Below are 17,121 nucleotides of genomic sequence, written 5' to 3'. Positions count from 1 at the left end.
GTTCTTTGTGCAGTAATGTTAACAGATACAACTTTTTTTATGATGTATTACTAAATGCTGAGATTATTGAAAAGTTTTACCTATACATTTAGCTAGAATTTAATGCTAGATAGATTTCTGTGGACACATGAATTAATTTTATAAGTAGTATTTTGTTTTTTTAGTGAATGATATTATGTACATTTAAATAGACCTCCAAAAAAAAATACATTGTTCCACAATAACATTATGATAAGATACAAAAAGTTTGATGCACTTGCACCTGGCCGGGTTTACAATTCCACACAACACCACATTTGGCCTATCTATTTAGTAACCAACCTGCATACCCAGAGTCTGTCTCAAATCCTAGTGAGCCGCCTATCTAGACGGCATCATTGGAAATCGAGGTGGGTTTAAACCTAAGATGCTGTGTGATGGTTCGAATCGAAAGTTTTAACAGGTCAAAACTCTCTAGTCGGTAAATAGTTTTAATAAAAAAATGCAAAGATCTCACATGAAAAATACATTAGGATACTTAATGTTAATTAACTTAACAGATCTTTTAAATAATATTGGTAACGTTCGTGTTGAAAAAAGTCATACAGGTTTGAAATGACAAGAGGGTGAATAAATGAACTTTTATTTTGAAGGTGAACTACTCCTTTAAAGTATTTACTCTAGTAAACTCTAGTAAAATTCCTACATACTTGGAACCTGACTATATAGTGAATATTACCCTATTTACTGCAATTTTATCAACTCTGTATACACTACAGAATACTGCAGTATACACTACCTGTGTGACTGTATAATAAACTACTATATACTACGATATACGTAAATGAAGTATAAAGAATATTAAGCTGCCGTATTTTTTACGTGGTTTACTACAATTTAAAAAAACGTGCTCACATATTTACCACAAAAGGGTTCCGTTAGTGTTAAATAAACAGCATTTTAATTGCATGCGTTTGTTTTGGTGGTATCTCAAGATGCTGTCTAGGTAGGGCAGGTCACAGGATTTAAAACAGCCCCACACTCGCACCACGCCATCCAGACAGCAGGAGCTGCCATCACCTCCCAAAACTCACTTCATCTCGCGCGCGCACACCGCCACTCGATTTCCTCCCATCACGAAGGAGGGCGAAAGCGAGACCTGTCCTACCCGACATAATTCCCGACGTGCCAAAGAAGGAAAACCCAAACATCGGCCCACCGAAGTCCAGCAAATCGTCTTTAGTTCCGTTTTTCCATGCCGAATGCGTGTTAAAGAGCGCGCTCACGTCAGGCTGCTTTATTGCCATAGCAGCAGCTCGAGCTGCCTGTAGCTGGCACAGGAGCTTCAAGCTAGCGACGAAACAAAGACAACACTGACAAATATAAACGTCTGCCGAGCAAACCGCTTCGCTGTTCTTTAAGGAGGAGAAAGCAAGACCCCGAAGACAAAAACTGACATGATGTTTCCACAATCCAGGCACTCGGTGAGTGTTATTCGCGGTGTTTGCTCGCTGTGTTGATGTTGTTAGCTGGCTTCAGCTTAGCATTGGCAGAGGACGCATCCGTTGAGCTCCGCGCGAGACGAAACTTGCCACAAAGATCAAATACGTGTCGTGCTTCTTGTTATTTTGTTGTTGTTTGCATACAATTTTGACAAAACGTACACAAACGCGTGCGTTTGAAGTGAATTCGTGTGGCAAATAGGGACAATGTATCGTTGGATGTGTGATCGGACTCGACGTGAAATTTCTGCGTTAAAATTTGCAAGGCAAATAAATATCCTTAATTATCCAAATGATGTCAGTGATAAACAAGTATGGCGCTATCTTTTAATAAACCGTTCGGTTGTATGTAGGCTAGCTTTCAGCATCGCATGATGTGATGAGATTTAATATAAATAAAACATTCCCTCAGCCAGCTGCGAAATGGACCAATGGCATTTGTGCGTTTATGTGTAAGACTATTATCAAATATTAAGGAATAAAGGGTTTTGATGAACAGCAAGACCTTTGACACAAACCTAGGATTAAATTTAATGACGTATATATTTACATAACGTAAAATGTCCCCTGCAAAGCAGACGTCTGTGGTGCGCACTACCTCTTGCTCTTTTGGAAAGAATATATCTAGTGTGTACACTGTGCTGTTTAATATGGGGAGCTATAAACTAATAATATGGATTTGTTTACATAAGTGAGTGTCGTTAAAAATGTCCTAAATAAACTAACTCACCTGGGTAATGTGTGGTCAACCCCTTTGTCTTATGCTTAGTTCGGTGCTTTTACATGTTCATGTTTTGTAACGTGATGAATCTCATGATTTTATCATGTTTTTTGCTGTTAGTTATTCATGAGCTAACATTATAGATATTTAGATTGGGCGCCGAAATTAAAATGGAATGGCTGGACACGAGTTTAAGAACCAGTCTTATTAGTTTCAGAAGTCTTTATGGTAAATTTCATTACATTTAGGCATTTGGCAGACGCTTTTATCCAAAGCGACTTACATTGCTTTATCCTATACATTTTACATAGGTATTTGCAATCCCATGGGATCGAACCCACAACCTTGCGTTGTTAACGCAATGCTCTTACCACTGAGCTACAGGAAAGAAAATTTGGTTTGGTTTGCAAAATTAAGTTTTAAAAATCTGGTGAACACTTGATTGTTTTATCATTTATTCATCCTCGTGTGATTTAAAACCTGAATATGACTCTTTGTTCCGTGGAACACAAAGATATTTTGAGAAATGTCTCAGTTAGGTTGGCGTGCATACAATGGAAGTCAACGGGGGTCAGTTTTGTTTGATGACCAACTCTTTTGTGTTCTTGAGAAGAAAGTCAGTAAAACAGGTTTGGAATTACACTAGGATGAATACACGCTAAAATAATTTTCGTTTTTAGGCGGACTTTTAAATCCCAGTGTTCATATTGTCCTTAAAAACCTAGAAATAAAAAAGGGCCCTTGCAAAGTCCATGACATTTCAATTCTAGGTTATATATATTCCTAGACATTCTTCACATTTTTCTAGTGATTGCCTAGAAATTGCTCTAATCTCCACAAAGTAATTTCAAAAAATCTTTAAATCTGTTAAAAGATACATCATTTGCAATTTTACACAGAGACAGCAAAAGTCTTGAAATGGACAGTGAGTCACATGGAGAACACCTTTGCGCCTATTCGATTCTTGAGTGGAGGTAGTCAAAATCCACTCCCATTGAAAACAGAAAACCCAAAACAACACTGTGTGAAAAAAAACTGTTTCGGTTCCAACGAAAACCAGGAAACCCATCAAGGTTTTAAACTATATGAGTTTGAGCAAATGACAAAATTTCATTTCTGGTCGTACTATCCTTTAATTATCATTGGTTGAAAAAGTAGTAAAAAGATTCAGGAATTATGCAAAGAACAACTAATTGTTTATTTTACTATACACCAGATCCTCCTTTCCAACCTAGTTTCCTGATAAGGTGTTGAAGTGAGGTGTCAAAGTCTCTTATTTCAGATGTCTGAAAGTGAAACTGTACAGCTCCTTTGCAGCCTTGTAATGAATGAGCAAAAGTGAAACAGGGTGCTTCGACTCCATAGAAACGACTTCTGGCCAGGCATGACACAGAAGGTGTTTACTCCAACTGGCCTGAGATAAGAATTGTTAATAGAGATGTTTCGATACCCTTTTTCCCTTCCCGATAATGATTTTGATACCTGGGCTCAGGTTATTCGCCGATACCGAGTACTGACCTGGGTATGTATCTGTATACAGCTGTATATACTACTAGTCCTGTATGAATTGATAGAATTATTCTATGGTGTGCTTTATCCCTTAATAAAACATGAAGAAATACATTCAGTAAACTATTGTATTTTATTATCTGACAGACATTTGACAGTAATATTATTTATTTTTATGAAGTCTCAGTTTTACTGGCTGGTTGGTCCACTCTGAAATACTGCCAAACAGAGAACATACTGCTATCACTTTTTCATTTCTTCGTTGCTCTAAACGGTGCTTTACTGTGTTTGCATTCTGAGCAGCGAAGAAGTGATTTCCCATTTGCAGGGTTAAGTGAAGCTAGCGGGCATAATTAGGTCCTGTTTAAGAAAATGGTATTGGATCGGTACATGGATTCAAGTACTCGATTCAAGTGGCATTTCCGATATTAGTATCGGTATCGGAACAACCCTAATTGTGAATCGTCCACAAGTCTTACATGCAGCCTTTTTGTTGAGTGAAATAGTAAAAATCTTAAAATATGTTGCGCTTTGGCATTGTAGATGTAACTTGTATCCTTCCCATAACAAGACACCCTTTCTAGTTTCTAAATTGAACTATTATGACCCAACACGCATAGTTAAAAGCATGCATTACGGATGCGATGCAATGCCACAGCGCCATTTCAAGCTTTTTGCTAAAAGCAGAAGCTGTAATTCAGACGCTTCCTGCTGCGAGCCGTTTCAAATAATGGAAATATTTAGTTTAGCGTCCCACGACCATACCTGTCACCGTATCTCATTTCTTTGTGCGGCACGTAGGGAAGATGACATTTAATAGCATTTTGTCCTCCATTTTGTTCGCAGTGCCACTGAATTTAGATCCAGACGAGTGATGTCATAATGGTGGAGATTTGTGAATTGGAGTACGCCATTGATTGGGGCTTTTCGAGGAGTCGTTTCTGAAAGCCATTGTTGCAGTAATGGCTTGAAAGGGAGGCAAGAGTTGGCACGGAAATGTACACACACACGGGAGAGCACACTAGTGTGTGTGTTTTCCCCGACCTGATACTTTGGGAGGGGCTTTGGGGCAGATTTATTAAGTCTGCTCGAGTGAGGAGGATAGACCTCCATCTTTCACACACAAATCCCTCAACGCGGCGTATAATCCCTGTTGTCCCACATCTTGCTCATTAAATAAACTCTATTTCTTACACACCAACACACACAGACAGGCATAGAAAGAGGCCCAGTTCACATTTTTTACGCTGTTGTCAAGATGATAAAAAATGTACACGTTCACACGTACAAAGTGAAGAATTTGAGACACTTTTAAACAAACCTTTTTTTTGTTGCACATGGAGGATTTTACTCGTATGTATACAATACAATTTTTTTGAGACATGGTTCATACTGCATGGGATTTTACTGTAACTCGTATTCAAAAAATTATTTTCATTGAAAGGATATACAAATTATTGGAGGATCTAGTTTGAAGAAAATTTAAGTAGTGCTTGAGTATTTACTGTCAAGGTGTTCTCAACCTGATCTTACAGGATTTCATAACTATTGCACAACATGACTACTTCATATGAATTCGTACAACGTAAATAATGCAAAAATGTACGATTCTTAGAAAAACCCAATACAGAAGCCCTGACCCCACCCCCAGACCTAACATCCCCAAACCTAACATCACTGTACGAATTCAAACATGTTATCTTCGTAAAATCGATTTATTTGTAGTTGCCCAGGTGTTGTTAAGATGTTTACAGTTAGTTACTAAGGTGTTGCTATGTGTTTTGGTGGTTGCTAGGTGGTTCCTTATCAGTCAAAAGAACCCACCCCTATAATATTCTACTCCCTTGATATGGTTGTTCAGCATATTTTCGGTTGTAATCCATCTCCGAAGCATACAGTTACTTGCAAATGATACATAGCGCAAGGAAGTTTGCAAGTAATAAATACGTATGAGAAATAGAAATAGTGACATTCCACTCATTACCATGACAAATAGATCTCAGGGCACCTTTAAATGAACACGTACAAAAAATGCGGTCGTGAACAGGATGAGGGAAAGGATCGACAATGCGCCATCCGACGCTAACGGGCTAGGCCTGTACCGCTGTGAAAGGACGGGGCTGGGATGGCTTAATTAGCTTGTCTAGCTGTTTGTGTTGTTCCCGGTCTTTGGTGTGAAGGACGCGTGCTGGTATAATTGCGTAGCGGGATTATTTTTACTAGCGCAGGGTTTTTTTGCCAGTCGCTCGTAGCTTAGAGGCTTTGTATGTTCCACACGTGTTCGTGAATTGTGTGTGTGGCGAGACAGGCAGGAAGCATCAGTATTCTCTGACATTGATGGACTCGCACTGTGGGAAAGCAGAACCCCAGAGTAAAGCAGCGGCCTGGAACAAAGCAGCCTGGCGGGGGACTACTATTTAATGTGGCAGCACCTCGCTCAGACAAGCCAGTCGAAAGACGCACCAAGCTGAAAAAAACTGCTCCTAAAGCACTTCCACCTCCGGAACCAAAGGTTAAAGTCCTGTTCACACTAAGACATGTAACTAGGATCGTAAAGTTTAAAACATCGCTATGTGTATCTTATCTTTTTATTTGTTAAAACGTGACCTAGGTCCAAAAGGCAAGAAGAACGGTTTTGAGGGATGAGTATTTGCAGGCCTCACCTCCCATAGCCGTGTCATTTGTTACCGGGTATGGAGTAATCGGCTGTCTTCTGGAGCCTCTGACCCGTGGCGAACTCTTTACCAACAGAGCATCAATCTCAATCACCGCTGTAATCTCACAATCACCTTGACCTGCCTGCTTTTAATTTTTCAAACGTGCTGGCTGTCCTCACTGCGCTACTTGTGACTGGTATTCCCATCGGTCTCGGTCTCTCTCTCAGTACCTCCACCCGCTGTGTTGTGTATCTTTTATGCTGCGTGACAGCTATTTGTCGGTAATTTGACTGCCACTGTCGGTCTTTCCTGCTAGAGGAAGCCTGTGTTTGGGAGCACGCTGCTTCTGATGTGATAAAATGTGAATAATCTCTTTTCAGACGCCTTACAGAGGTCAGCTCGGAAGTGGAATAACGTAGTTTCTCCAGGAGCGACAAAGGTTGGGGTTACGGTTACTAAGGCGGGGATTATAGATAATTATAAAAATCAAATCCTGCCCCCATATACAATTGGCTTCTGTCCTGCTGTTGTATCCCACGATAGCTTTCTGTTCACAGGCCTTTCGTCACTTTAAAAAAACAGTGATATTAAGGAAGAGCAATAATGTCTGCAATAAAATTCTTTCTGAGTACATTTTTATTTGGGGGTGTACTGTACCTTTAATTCTGCAGATAGCTCATATACATTGTGCATTTCTGAAAACAAACCGTAGGCATTTCATGCACACGGACACTTTGTAGACTATAAATTGTAACTTGCGGAATATTAGGAGTAGTGTTGTATTGAGCTAAACTTTTCTCCAGATACACCGAAAAACCTTTTGATTTCGCCGCAGGTCCTAGTGCCTCTTGGGTTCCCGGCATTGGTCCCCAGCTTGATCACGAGCACGCACTGTAATTCACGCAACTACTTTCTTCTCAGATAACTACGTCCTGTCCTTTGTTTGTAATCCTTTTGGGACGAAAAAAGAACTACCGACATAATGGTTGCAGAGAATTTTCTTTATCTGTTAAACGCTCGGGTGGGAGGGCCAACTGTAAATTACAGGAATGATGAATCCCATTTACCCGCTGAAGACTCACGATTTGCCCACCAGCGTATAAAGCCTCGTTATGGTTTAATTGCATCTCAAAGGAGAAGCACACAGAAGCAGGCAAATTAGGGATTGTCCCATATTTTGGCTATCGTGTGTGCACGCATGAGTGCGCATGTATGTGTCGGAGATTTTTTTAAGTGAATATAGGATTTGCTCTTAATCTAAAAATAATTAGTTGAAGGTTCTCGTCATTTCAAAGGGGTAGTGTAGCATGACCAAAGGGGCCGAAACCCTGTATAGGTATGAATCAGCATCTGTGCATTGATTTTACTTGTACTGTAACTGGTTGATCATGGACATCTAAACCCAGGTCCATGTTATAGCCTATATGTACTGTAATTAGTTTTGGATAAATGTGTCAGACAAATGTCAAAGCCGCAAAGGTCAAAATTATTATGAAACTTGTCTTGCTATTTTATATGATTTTTTTAAAGGTTGAGCTTGAGCTTCCAGCACATTAAATCAATAGTTCACCTAAATATAAAAATTTGATTCGAAACTTTTATGTAACTCTTTCTTCTATAAAACACAAAAGAAGATATTAAAAGAAATGTCTCCGTGGTTTCATGTTCATACAATGGGGGCAGTGTTGTTTGGTTTACAACTTTATTTGCATAACACAAAAGAAGATATTTGGAAGAAAGTCATACAGGGTGGACTATCTCTTATGTACATGCCGTGATGTTGGTCAGCATGGCTGCAGTCGAAAGCAATCATTGTGCTAATGTAAAACCTGTGATTTCCCTGCTGCCGGACGCTCCACTGGAGGAAATTGAGTCTGAAACGTTCCCAGTCGGCCTCATTGCACAGAGTACCCCTGGGAAGCCATATCTCCTGTGGCCACGCAGAGATGCGATGGCTACTGTTAACACCGCCTGCAATAGATCGAGTGTTTGGGGCAGTAAGTGCCCGCTGTCCAGTCCACCCAAACGTCTCTTTCATATGCTCCGAGCACGGAGGAAGCAGAAGTGCACGGTTTGTGTTAAAGGTGGGTACCAAGAATTTTTACCCGCAAACACTCACCTGCAGAGTGAAAGGAGTCAACAACATGTTGGTGATTTGGAAAACAACGTGATGATTCAGGCTCTGATGTTCATCTTGTGTATGTACACCAACAATCAGAAGAAGTGCAGATGATAATGCAGGCTTCTATGATTCATTCAAAGTCGACAATTGTTGTCAGAGTTGTCTTTTCTTGCCGTTGCCAGAATTACAATGAATACTAGAAGGTTCGCGTGCATCAAAATTTGAGTATGGCAGTTTCTCATTGGGAATTCCGCCAATGTTGTATCACCCCGAAAATCAAAAACCGTTCCAATAACATCTGCATTTCCCCTGCAGTTGTGGCCCCCACACATGGAAATAAGCTCGCCTGTGAGCGCAAAATGCGTAATTGAGAAACCTTGGCGACATCAATCTCCAAACATGACAGATGTATTCTAAATGATGAGGTTTGTCGCAGAAAGCCATCCAAGATTTGATGTGGTGCCTTTGCTAGAGGAACGTTTTGGTGAATTCACACTTGATTGCAGAAATCCTCTATATTTTGAAAGGCTTGTCTTGTTACGGCCAGATTTTGCAGATCTTGGCATGCACATTGAAATGGCTGCGGTGGTCGTGGATGTCCAGCTGATGCTGTGATGTACATGCTTTGAATAATGCAATTGACTGGCGTAAATTGGTTTCGTTGCAGGCTTCATCGCAGCAGCTGAAGTTTACGACGTCAGACTCGTGCGATCGCATCAAGGATGAGTTCCAGTTTCTTCAAGCACAATACCACAGGTGCGTACCCACACTGTTAATAGCATAAAGGAACGGTACACAAAAAATCATATTCGGCATTATTCGCCCTCATGTTGTTCTAAAATGTGTTTGTCTTCTCCATAAAACATAAAAGACATCTGATAGGATTTTACTGGTTGTTCTGTCATCATTTATATATATTCTTTTGAACAACAAAAATCTTTGTGGTTTTGTGTCCATGCAATGGAAGTCAATAGGGATTAGAGGTGCTTAGTTATCAACATTCTTCAAAATATCTTCTTTTGTGTTCTGCAAAAGAAAATAAGTCATGCAGGTTTGAAATGACATGAGGGTGAATAAAAGATCTTTCATTTGTTGGGAAACTATCCTTACATGTAGACTCTGCGTCTTGAGCCAAGTCTTGTGTGAAAAACCTTATGGACTGAATATAACTTCATATAAAATATATAACGCACAAGTCAACTTTCATAGTGCTTTAGCGTTCGTTTTAAAGCATCGAAGCTCCAGTCCTCATTCACCACAGTTACAAAATAAGAGGAACCACTGCAGTCTTCAAATTTCTTCTTTAGATTCACAGAAAAAAATTAAAGCTATAAAAGTTATAAGGGTTTGACGCAACATAGGGGTGTGTAAGTACATTTACATTTAACATTTTTTTAATTCGGGTGCACCATACCTTCTAAAGCAGGGCTCTACAAGGCCATCCGACAAAACTCACTATTAGCAGCATTATATTATTAATCTCTTAGAGCGAATCTAGCATGCTGCCGCTAATGCCTCGTTCCCATACCGATTAACATGAAACGGCTACTGCGATACCTCTGATGCCTTGACTTCTGCAGACGGAAACTAAAGACTCTTTAAAGTGTGTCGGGAAGACACAAAGGCTCAGCGACTGGCCCGTTTTTAAGGCAACATGACTTTCCCTCCCTATTCCCATGACAACAAGCGAACCCTCATTTAACCCTGCTACATGGAAGAACAGGCCCTACATTTTGTATGTGTATTCAGAGCATGGATTCGCCTCCATTGACTTCAATTGAGATTCAAAAGACGAGTCGTTTTTTCCAGGCTTTTAAAAGAAATGTACTGCGGGCGGTCCCCAGAGCCTCGCCGAGCTGTCGTTCCCTTCTACAAATGCATAAATAGATCAGGGAATACATAAATCAAAATAAAAATGACAGCAGGAGCGATTTGGAAGCGGAAAGGAACGGCAATAAAACTCCATCAACGTGTCGTAGTGTATTCTTTTCTCCAAGAGCATCTTTGGAACCTTCAGGAGGTCTCGGCCAATCAGTGGCTGGCATGGCCAATCACAGGTAGCCTGGCAGCAGGGAGGATGGTCACCATGACAACACCAATATATGTTACACAGTCATAGCAGCAGTTTTTTTTCTTTTTCTCTTTTTTGGGATAAGTGGAAGCAGCAGACTGAAGAGGTATGAGGAGACACAGAGCAGTTGTCACATGCTGTAGAAATCTCTAGTACTGAATTTAAAGGCTGTCACTTTCTTCGTATAGATGAGATACTTTCTCTTGGCTTCTTTTCACGCGAATGCTGGATGTGATCCAATCAGACGCTGAGCGTAATCTTTTTCCATATGGAAGCGCTAATTGATTTCCATTTGTCACATTGATGGAAATGCCACGTCTTTGTTTTCTTTGGGAACAAAAGAAATAATGGGGAGCCCGGTTGGGCATCTGTATCTGATAATAAAACGCCATCTTTAAAGCAGTCAGAGGAATCGCATAGCGGTTAGTGCACATGCTTAGTGATAGTTCAACCGATGATAAAAATCCTGTCATCATTTACTTGTCTTGTCATTTCAAACCTGTATGACTTTTTTCTTTCGCAGAACACAAAAGACGATATTTTGAAGAAAGTCGTTGTTTGGACCCCATTCACTTGCATTGGTTTTGCGTCCAGTGCTGTTCGGTTACCAAATTTCTTCAAATATCTTGATGAAAGAAGATGATAGAATTTTCATTTTTGGGTGAACTATCACTTTAAGACACATTGAGCGTTGGTGCTTGTGTGGTAGTCGCAGTCGCAGGTTCGATTCTAACTGCGATCTGATATTATTTCCCATCCTTCCTTCAATGTTTTTTCTGTGAAAGTCCAATATATGTTCATAAAGTAGGTCAGATATTAATATTTTTAACTGTCACCGAACCCAGATTACATTTTTTCCACTGTTCTTTGTTTCTTTTCTTTAGTCTGAAGCTCGAATGTGACAAGCTGGCCAGCGAGAAGTCAGAAATGCAACGTCATTACATCATGGTAAGTCTGCCCAGGACTAGCTCTCCTCCGGCGGGATGCGCCTCTGGCTAGATGTGCCCTAACATGAGCCTAGTCCTCACCGTCTTCCTTTTGCTCTATTACAACATCTCATTCGAACCCCCATCCCACCCCCACGAATCCCCTCTAACCTCATTGCCTCCGGCTCTGAGCCCTGTGTTGCCGTCTGATATTCCTCCTCTAATTGATCCGTCGAGCAGCTTAATCTCATTTAATCTGTGCGGCGTCGCTCTCACACGCATCAGCCAGCGCCCCTCCTCCCTCTAATAGGCTATCGGGTTCCTGCTATGTCCGCACCCGCTGGATGATGGGGGGTGGGCGTCCGCTTTGCGTGGGTGGTAATTGCTTCTGGGACCTACTGCTGCTTGGCAGAAGCCGACCCTGAATCCAAGTTTGACTGTATCACAGGAGCTGCACGGTCTTGCATTGGATCTACAGCTTATGCTGGATATAGATCTTATGTGTACATAAAAACAAATAAAAGCCTTTACTGTGTATACAAGCATTGCAAAATCCAATTTAGTGAACATTCTTTCAGAAGGTTAATTTCTTGTATTTTATTATTATTATTATATACGTTTTGTATATAAGTTGCAGTGCAGTTAGATACTTTTTGTTAGTAGCTTAACTACATTTTACAATGTTTAGCTTTATCAAAGAAGTGAGTCCTGCTTGTTTACATCAATGTGTAATACTGTGTACGTGTCTGTATTTTTCTGTAGTACTATGAGATGTCCTATGGGCTGAATATTGAAATGCACAAGCAGGTAAGTCTGGCTCTTTCTCCTTTTGTCCAGTCTGACGATTTCTGCACCTCTTTGAGAACTAGTAAATGTGCAACGTTTCATTTTCATGCATTTTGTTTTGTTCATTGAGTACTATTTGATTATGCCGTTCAAGGCCGTTGTTTCTGAGCTGGCCTAAAAATGTTACGTGTGAATGTGTGTCCATAGGAAATTAACCATTTTAAATGTGGTGCTGCCAATGGCACCTCGCCTTAAACAGTGCTGTTTGTACTGAATGATAACCAATTTTGAGTCCATCCCTTAGATCTTTATGCATCAGATTGGCTTGAGCGTTAAGTGACCACTAGCACACAGACCACTCCCACAAAGGCAATTTACCGTCTCTGCCCCTTTAAGTGACACTTAAATATGATAAAAAATTAGATATGTTAAAAAAGCTAGCAGAGAGAGTGATGGGAATGCACAAAATAAGAGATGCCAGTATTTGTTATTCAGGTTTGTGTGCTGCATAAGTGTCAACAGGGTTGTCGTTGCCCCTCTTTTTGTGTCACAGTTTTATTTTTCTGCCAAGCTTTTGTTGGCTTTTTGGATAAATACCATTTTCTGGCTCTTTCTCTCTCGGAAGCATCACGTCCATTTTACAATAATCCGCAACACCCCTGTTTTTTGAGACGAGTTGATTTAAATACAACATCCAAAATGACAAAAAATGTATCATTGGTAATAGGTTTCATGATTATTGTAAATTTACAGTTCACTCAAATTATTGTGCAATTTATACATAAATATTATATAAAGTTAGAAATTTGCCACGCAGAAGTATTACTAGTGGTCTCTGTTTTTTGCACGGATCTCACTGTATTTACATAAAACCTTACTGCAGTGGTCTGCTGGTATTTCAGGGGCTGAGTGAGGGTGAGGATTTGGGGATTTCAAAGGGAAGAATTTGCTGAACACTGATATGTGTGTGTGTGTGTGTCTGTGTTTTCGTCCCTACAGGCGGAGATTGTGAAGAGATTAAATGGGATCTGCGCTCAGGTCTTGCCTTACCTGTCTCAAGAGGTACAGAAAGAGATAGCAGCCGTACCTGAACATTATGTATTATAACACCCTGCCTTCATGTTTACAATTAGTCTTGTGCTATTAGTATTGATTTACACTTCGAGTCAATGTTTAAATCAGTAATGCATTACACTCTCTGTGAGGACTGTAATGTACTTAGTATTTGTTTGAAGTTAATTATCAGTCGTACGCAAATTGATTTGTGTTAAAACAATTGGGTGCCAAATTTTCATGGCACGCCGCATAATTTAATGCGAAATTACAGTGCAATTAAATGATCGACATATAATTGGCATTTTTTGTGAATGCGTGTGTTGGAGGACGGGGTTATAATATAAAGTATGCTGTGAGGAGTCATGACACGATTTATGCATTTCAGCACCAGCAGCAGGTTCTGGGGGCCATAGAGAGAGCCAAACAGGTCACCCCACCAGAGATGAACTCCATCATACGGGTATGTGGTGTATCTGCTGCAGGTTTACAAGTGGAACTGTTGCTGCCACTTGAATTATTTATAAATGAGGTTTCATTGATGAGTTTTAATGGCTCTCTGTGACTATTAACCGTCACATTTCGTTTTCAGTTTTGTTAAGTGTGCTTTATAAAATAACTCGATAAAGAAAAGCATAACAATTGCATGTTAAGTTACAGACAGTTTGTTTAATAATACGTTTTTGTTTCTCTCCTTTGTTGTGTAGCAGCAGCTCCAGGCTCACCAGCTGTCCCAGCTTCAGGGTCTGGCGCTGCCCATGACCCCTCTCCCCCTCGGCCTCAGCCAACAGGCCGGCCTCCCCGCCGTCACCTCCAGCTCCGGCCTCTTCTCGCTCTCCAGCATCCTTGCCTCTCAAGCCCAGCTGGCCAAAGAGGACAAGAGCGCACGCGAGACCAACGACAGCCACCGCGAGGAAGACGGCGACAAGTCTGACTAGTCGCCAGCAACATCTAGTCTTTCATCCTATCATCACCCAAAGCTCCACGTAGAGCAGAGGCACTTGTTCATCATTTTCCATATTTTTCTTACAATCCCTTCATCTTTCATCTTGACACCTGACATCTCTTCTGGTTTGTTCCACCAGCTTTAAGTATGTATTTATACGATCCATCTTTTTATTGTGTTACGGATGCTCGATTTGATTTGATTTACACTTTCTCTTGCCTGCGTGTATGTATATATCTATATATATATTGTATATTTCTTATGCTTGTAGTGAAAGTGGTCTACAAAATGGTGTTGAATCCGTTAATGGACCATCGACCCTTAGGTAATAATGGTGTTAAACTCACACCTTTTAGTTTTTTCCGCGCGCTCACTCGTTCCCTCTTAAAACCTTTCACCTTTTAAAGCTACAATCCACAATAGTCGGATGCACTTTGGCCCCCAGGCTGTAACTCTGAGGCTAAAAGCAACTGGGATTTCTAAAAACGTGACTGCGGCATTTTCCATTAGGAGTAGTGTCGGCGATACCATTGTAAGCGGGATTGCGCATTAATCACACCTTAAACTGCAAAACGGTGGGGGCTGGAGACAAAACATTACGAATGCTGTTGAAAGGAAGCTCGCTATTATAGGTCCGTTGACGTACAGTACTGTATATCTACCCGTTTGCCTGATTTCTGACGTGTTTGAAAGTGTTGGACTCTTGTGCTGTCTTAGACAGAGAGTGTTAGATGATGAGATACGAGCTAACCCGCTCACGAAGTGAAAAGGGATGCTTTTGTTTGGTCGGATGTTTGTTTTCGTGTCGTCGATTGTCTACATGGTGAGAAATGTAGTCATGTTGTTTTGCTTAGAAGGTAAGGTGTATTGCAAACAAATTTGCGATATTTATGTATTGGCTAAATGAGAAGCACCTTCTTTAAACTTTTTAATATTTGGTAGCACTATAAGAAGAATGGGAAAAACTGAGGGGTGAGAAACAAGCCTGATTATTACGCTTAGTAGAAAATAGAAATTCATAGCACATTTCATTATCTTAAGAGGCCTTAAGGTAAACATCTTAAGGTTACAGTAAAAGCTTAAAGTTAAATATGTTTGAACAGTCATGTTTACTTTTAAATTAATACATCTTTTGTAATTTGACATCGTACCCACAGGGGGCAGTAAGCCCATAGCAAATCCACACTAAAACCCTCAGGGTCACTTTAGTATGGATTTTTTTTTAAATGTGCCATGTTATTCATTTCCATTTTATTAAACCACTTTCTTATGGCCCGGCCCAATTTTTTATACGTTAATTATCATTTTTGATGTGTATTTAGATCGACAAATTCAAGTTGACTTAAAAACAACAGTAAATGGCTATGAGAAGTTGTGCTTGGGGTACTTAAACCGTATTCTAGTCGTGCATTTTGTATTTTCATGCCAAATATAAGTCGTCATATTTTTTTAAACAAAATGCACAGGTTATAATTAAGTTGTTCTCGTTTCGCTCTCAGATTCCAGTTATAAGAATGAAATCTGTACACATGTGGATGTCACAAATCCCCTAAAACTCATTGGGACGCATTTGAGTAACACAAGCAAACAGATTTTCGCATAAATAAAATCTTTTTAAGAACTATTTATGCAAAATGTGTATATAAAACTATTCTTGTGGCGTTACAATGTACTAAAACAAATTTTGAAACAATGCTGGTTCCTTCTCATCACATCTAGTGTTGAATTTCAAACTTTTTACATCATATTGGTTTGCAAGTTGTTTGCTTGTAGTCGCTTCAGAATGGTTCAGAATGTCCTCTGTAATTCAGACTTTCAAACTATTTCGGAGAATTGTCTAATAAATTGTGCAAAAATATTTGGTTTCTAAAAATTATTTCATCTGTAAGGAGCTTCGAAACGTATAAGTGGCCAGAAAACGTGTTTTGGTAAATTGCATAGTAGTGCTTAACAATTTTGCTTTGCATTTTATTTTTGATGCTTTTCAAAAAATGTTTTCATATACAGTTTAAAACTGCCCCATGTTTTTTTGTTTGTTATTTTTTTTTAAAGAAGTGCCAGGTTTCATTCTCTACACAGCTTCAAGAACATGAGTGTGGTTGCCTTGCCACATGTGGTTAAATTTGCTCTTTCTCTTACTATTTTTTTCTTTTTGAAAGAAAGACAAGAATGATGCGAAGTAACCCCTTCAAGATTCAGATCTAGCCCAATTTAAAGCGTTTTACTATAAAAGTGGGCAAGAGGTGTATGTATAGGTTATACATAGACCTAAAGCTTTATGTGCAAATGGATGCTTTGTGTCAGTCTTGAATGACCTGTCTGTGTTTTAGAGGCCTCTTTACTTTTGAGGCGCTTGAGAACAGGTTGTCGCCTCTTCCTCCTTTCTTTCTGAACCCTTGACAACCATATCCTCCAAGAACTCATTGCTTGCCTTTTTCCATTATTTTGTTGTAAGCATTTTGTGCTTTTTAGTTTTTAGTTTGTTTTTCAACTTTTCATTTCATGTATACTGTACAACCAGTGCAAAATGAATTGTGTTAAAATAGCTTCATTCCATATTAAAAACAAAGTACATAAACATTTACTATACATAAATGGAAATTTTTGCAGTAAGGAAATGCTTCTGGTGCCTTACAAATAAAATCAATCAAATCAATGTAGAAAATGTCAACTTGTTGTTATTTGTCTTGTTTGTGTGGTGAGATTTAAGAAGTCCAAGGAAATCTTGGTTGTTTTCTTGGAAGGTTAACGTTTATCTAAGCAAGATTATCTCTCCTTTATCAAAGAAGTGGGTGTATCATTCATAGACAAGGTATGAGTAACAGTCAAGTACACACGTGTCTAGAGAT

At 39.7% G+C, this 17,121-nt stretch overlaps 1 protein-coding gene across 2 annotated transcripts; it reads left to right on the top strand.

Moving 5' to 3' along the window:
- Window positions 1–1,019: 1,019 nt before the first annotated feature.
- tle5 (TLE family member 5, transcriptional modulator) lies at window positions 1,020–16,928 on the top strand. 2 transcript variants are annotated; one of them, XM_056759295.1, is made up of 7 exons: window positions 1,020–1,463; window positions 9,158–9,246; window positions 11,446–11,509; window positions 12,250–12,294; window positions 13,273–13,335; window positions 13,715–13,789; window positions 14,037–16,928. In XM_056759295.1, the coding sequence occupies exons 1-7, from the start codon at window positions 1,437–1,439 to the stop codon at window positions 14,262–14,264; spliced, it is 591 nt and encodes a 196-aa protein (XP_056615273.1). In that variant the 5' UTR covers window positions 1,020–1,436; the 3' UTR covers window positions 14,265–16,928. The 2 variants fall into 2 exon arrangements, with proteins under 2 accessions (XP_056615273.1, XP_056615272.1); XM_056759294.1 differs by having other exon boundaries at window positions 1,030–1,463; window positions 14,034–16,928.
- The last annotated feature ends 193 nt before the right edge of the window (window positions 16,929–17,121 follow it).

This window comes from Triplophysa dalaica, chromosome 10, assembly GCF_015846415.1.
Source record: "Triplophysa dalaica isolate WHDGS20190420 chromosome 10, ASM1584641v1, whole genome shotgun sequence".
NCBI classification, from domain to species: domain Eukaryota; kingdom Metazoa; phylum Chordata; class Actinopteri; order Cypriniformes; family Nemacheilidae; genus Triplophysa; species Triplophysa dalaica.
Note: the sequence above shows the minus strand (reverse complement) of the source record. Positions and strands in the feature narration are given on the sequence as shown.

Bases quoted from the DNA above. Each gene is read 5' to 3' on its own strand.
- tle5 (XM_056759294.1), top strand. From the start codon at position 1,437: ATGATGTTTCCACAATCCAGGCACTCG. The intron at 1,464-9,157 runs GTGAGTGTTATT...GTTTCGTTGCAG, and splicing joins TTCCACAATCCAGGCACTCG to GCTTCATCGCAGCAGCTGAA. The intron at 9,247-11,445 runs GTGCGTACCCAC...TCTTTTCTTTAG, and splicing joins CTTCAAGCACAATACCACAG to TCTGAAGCTCGAATGTGACA.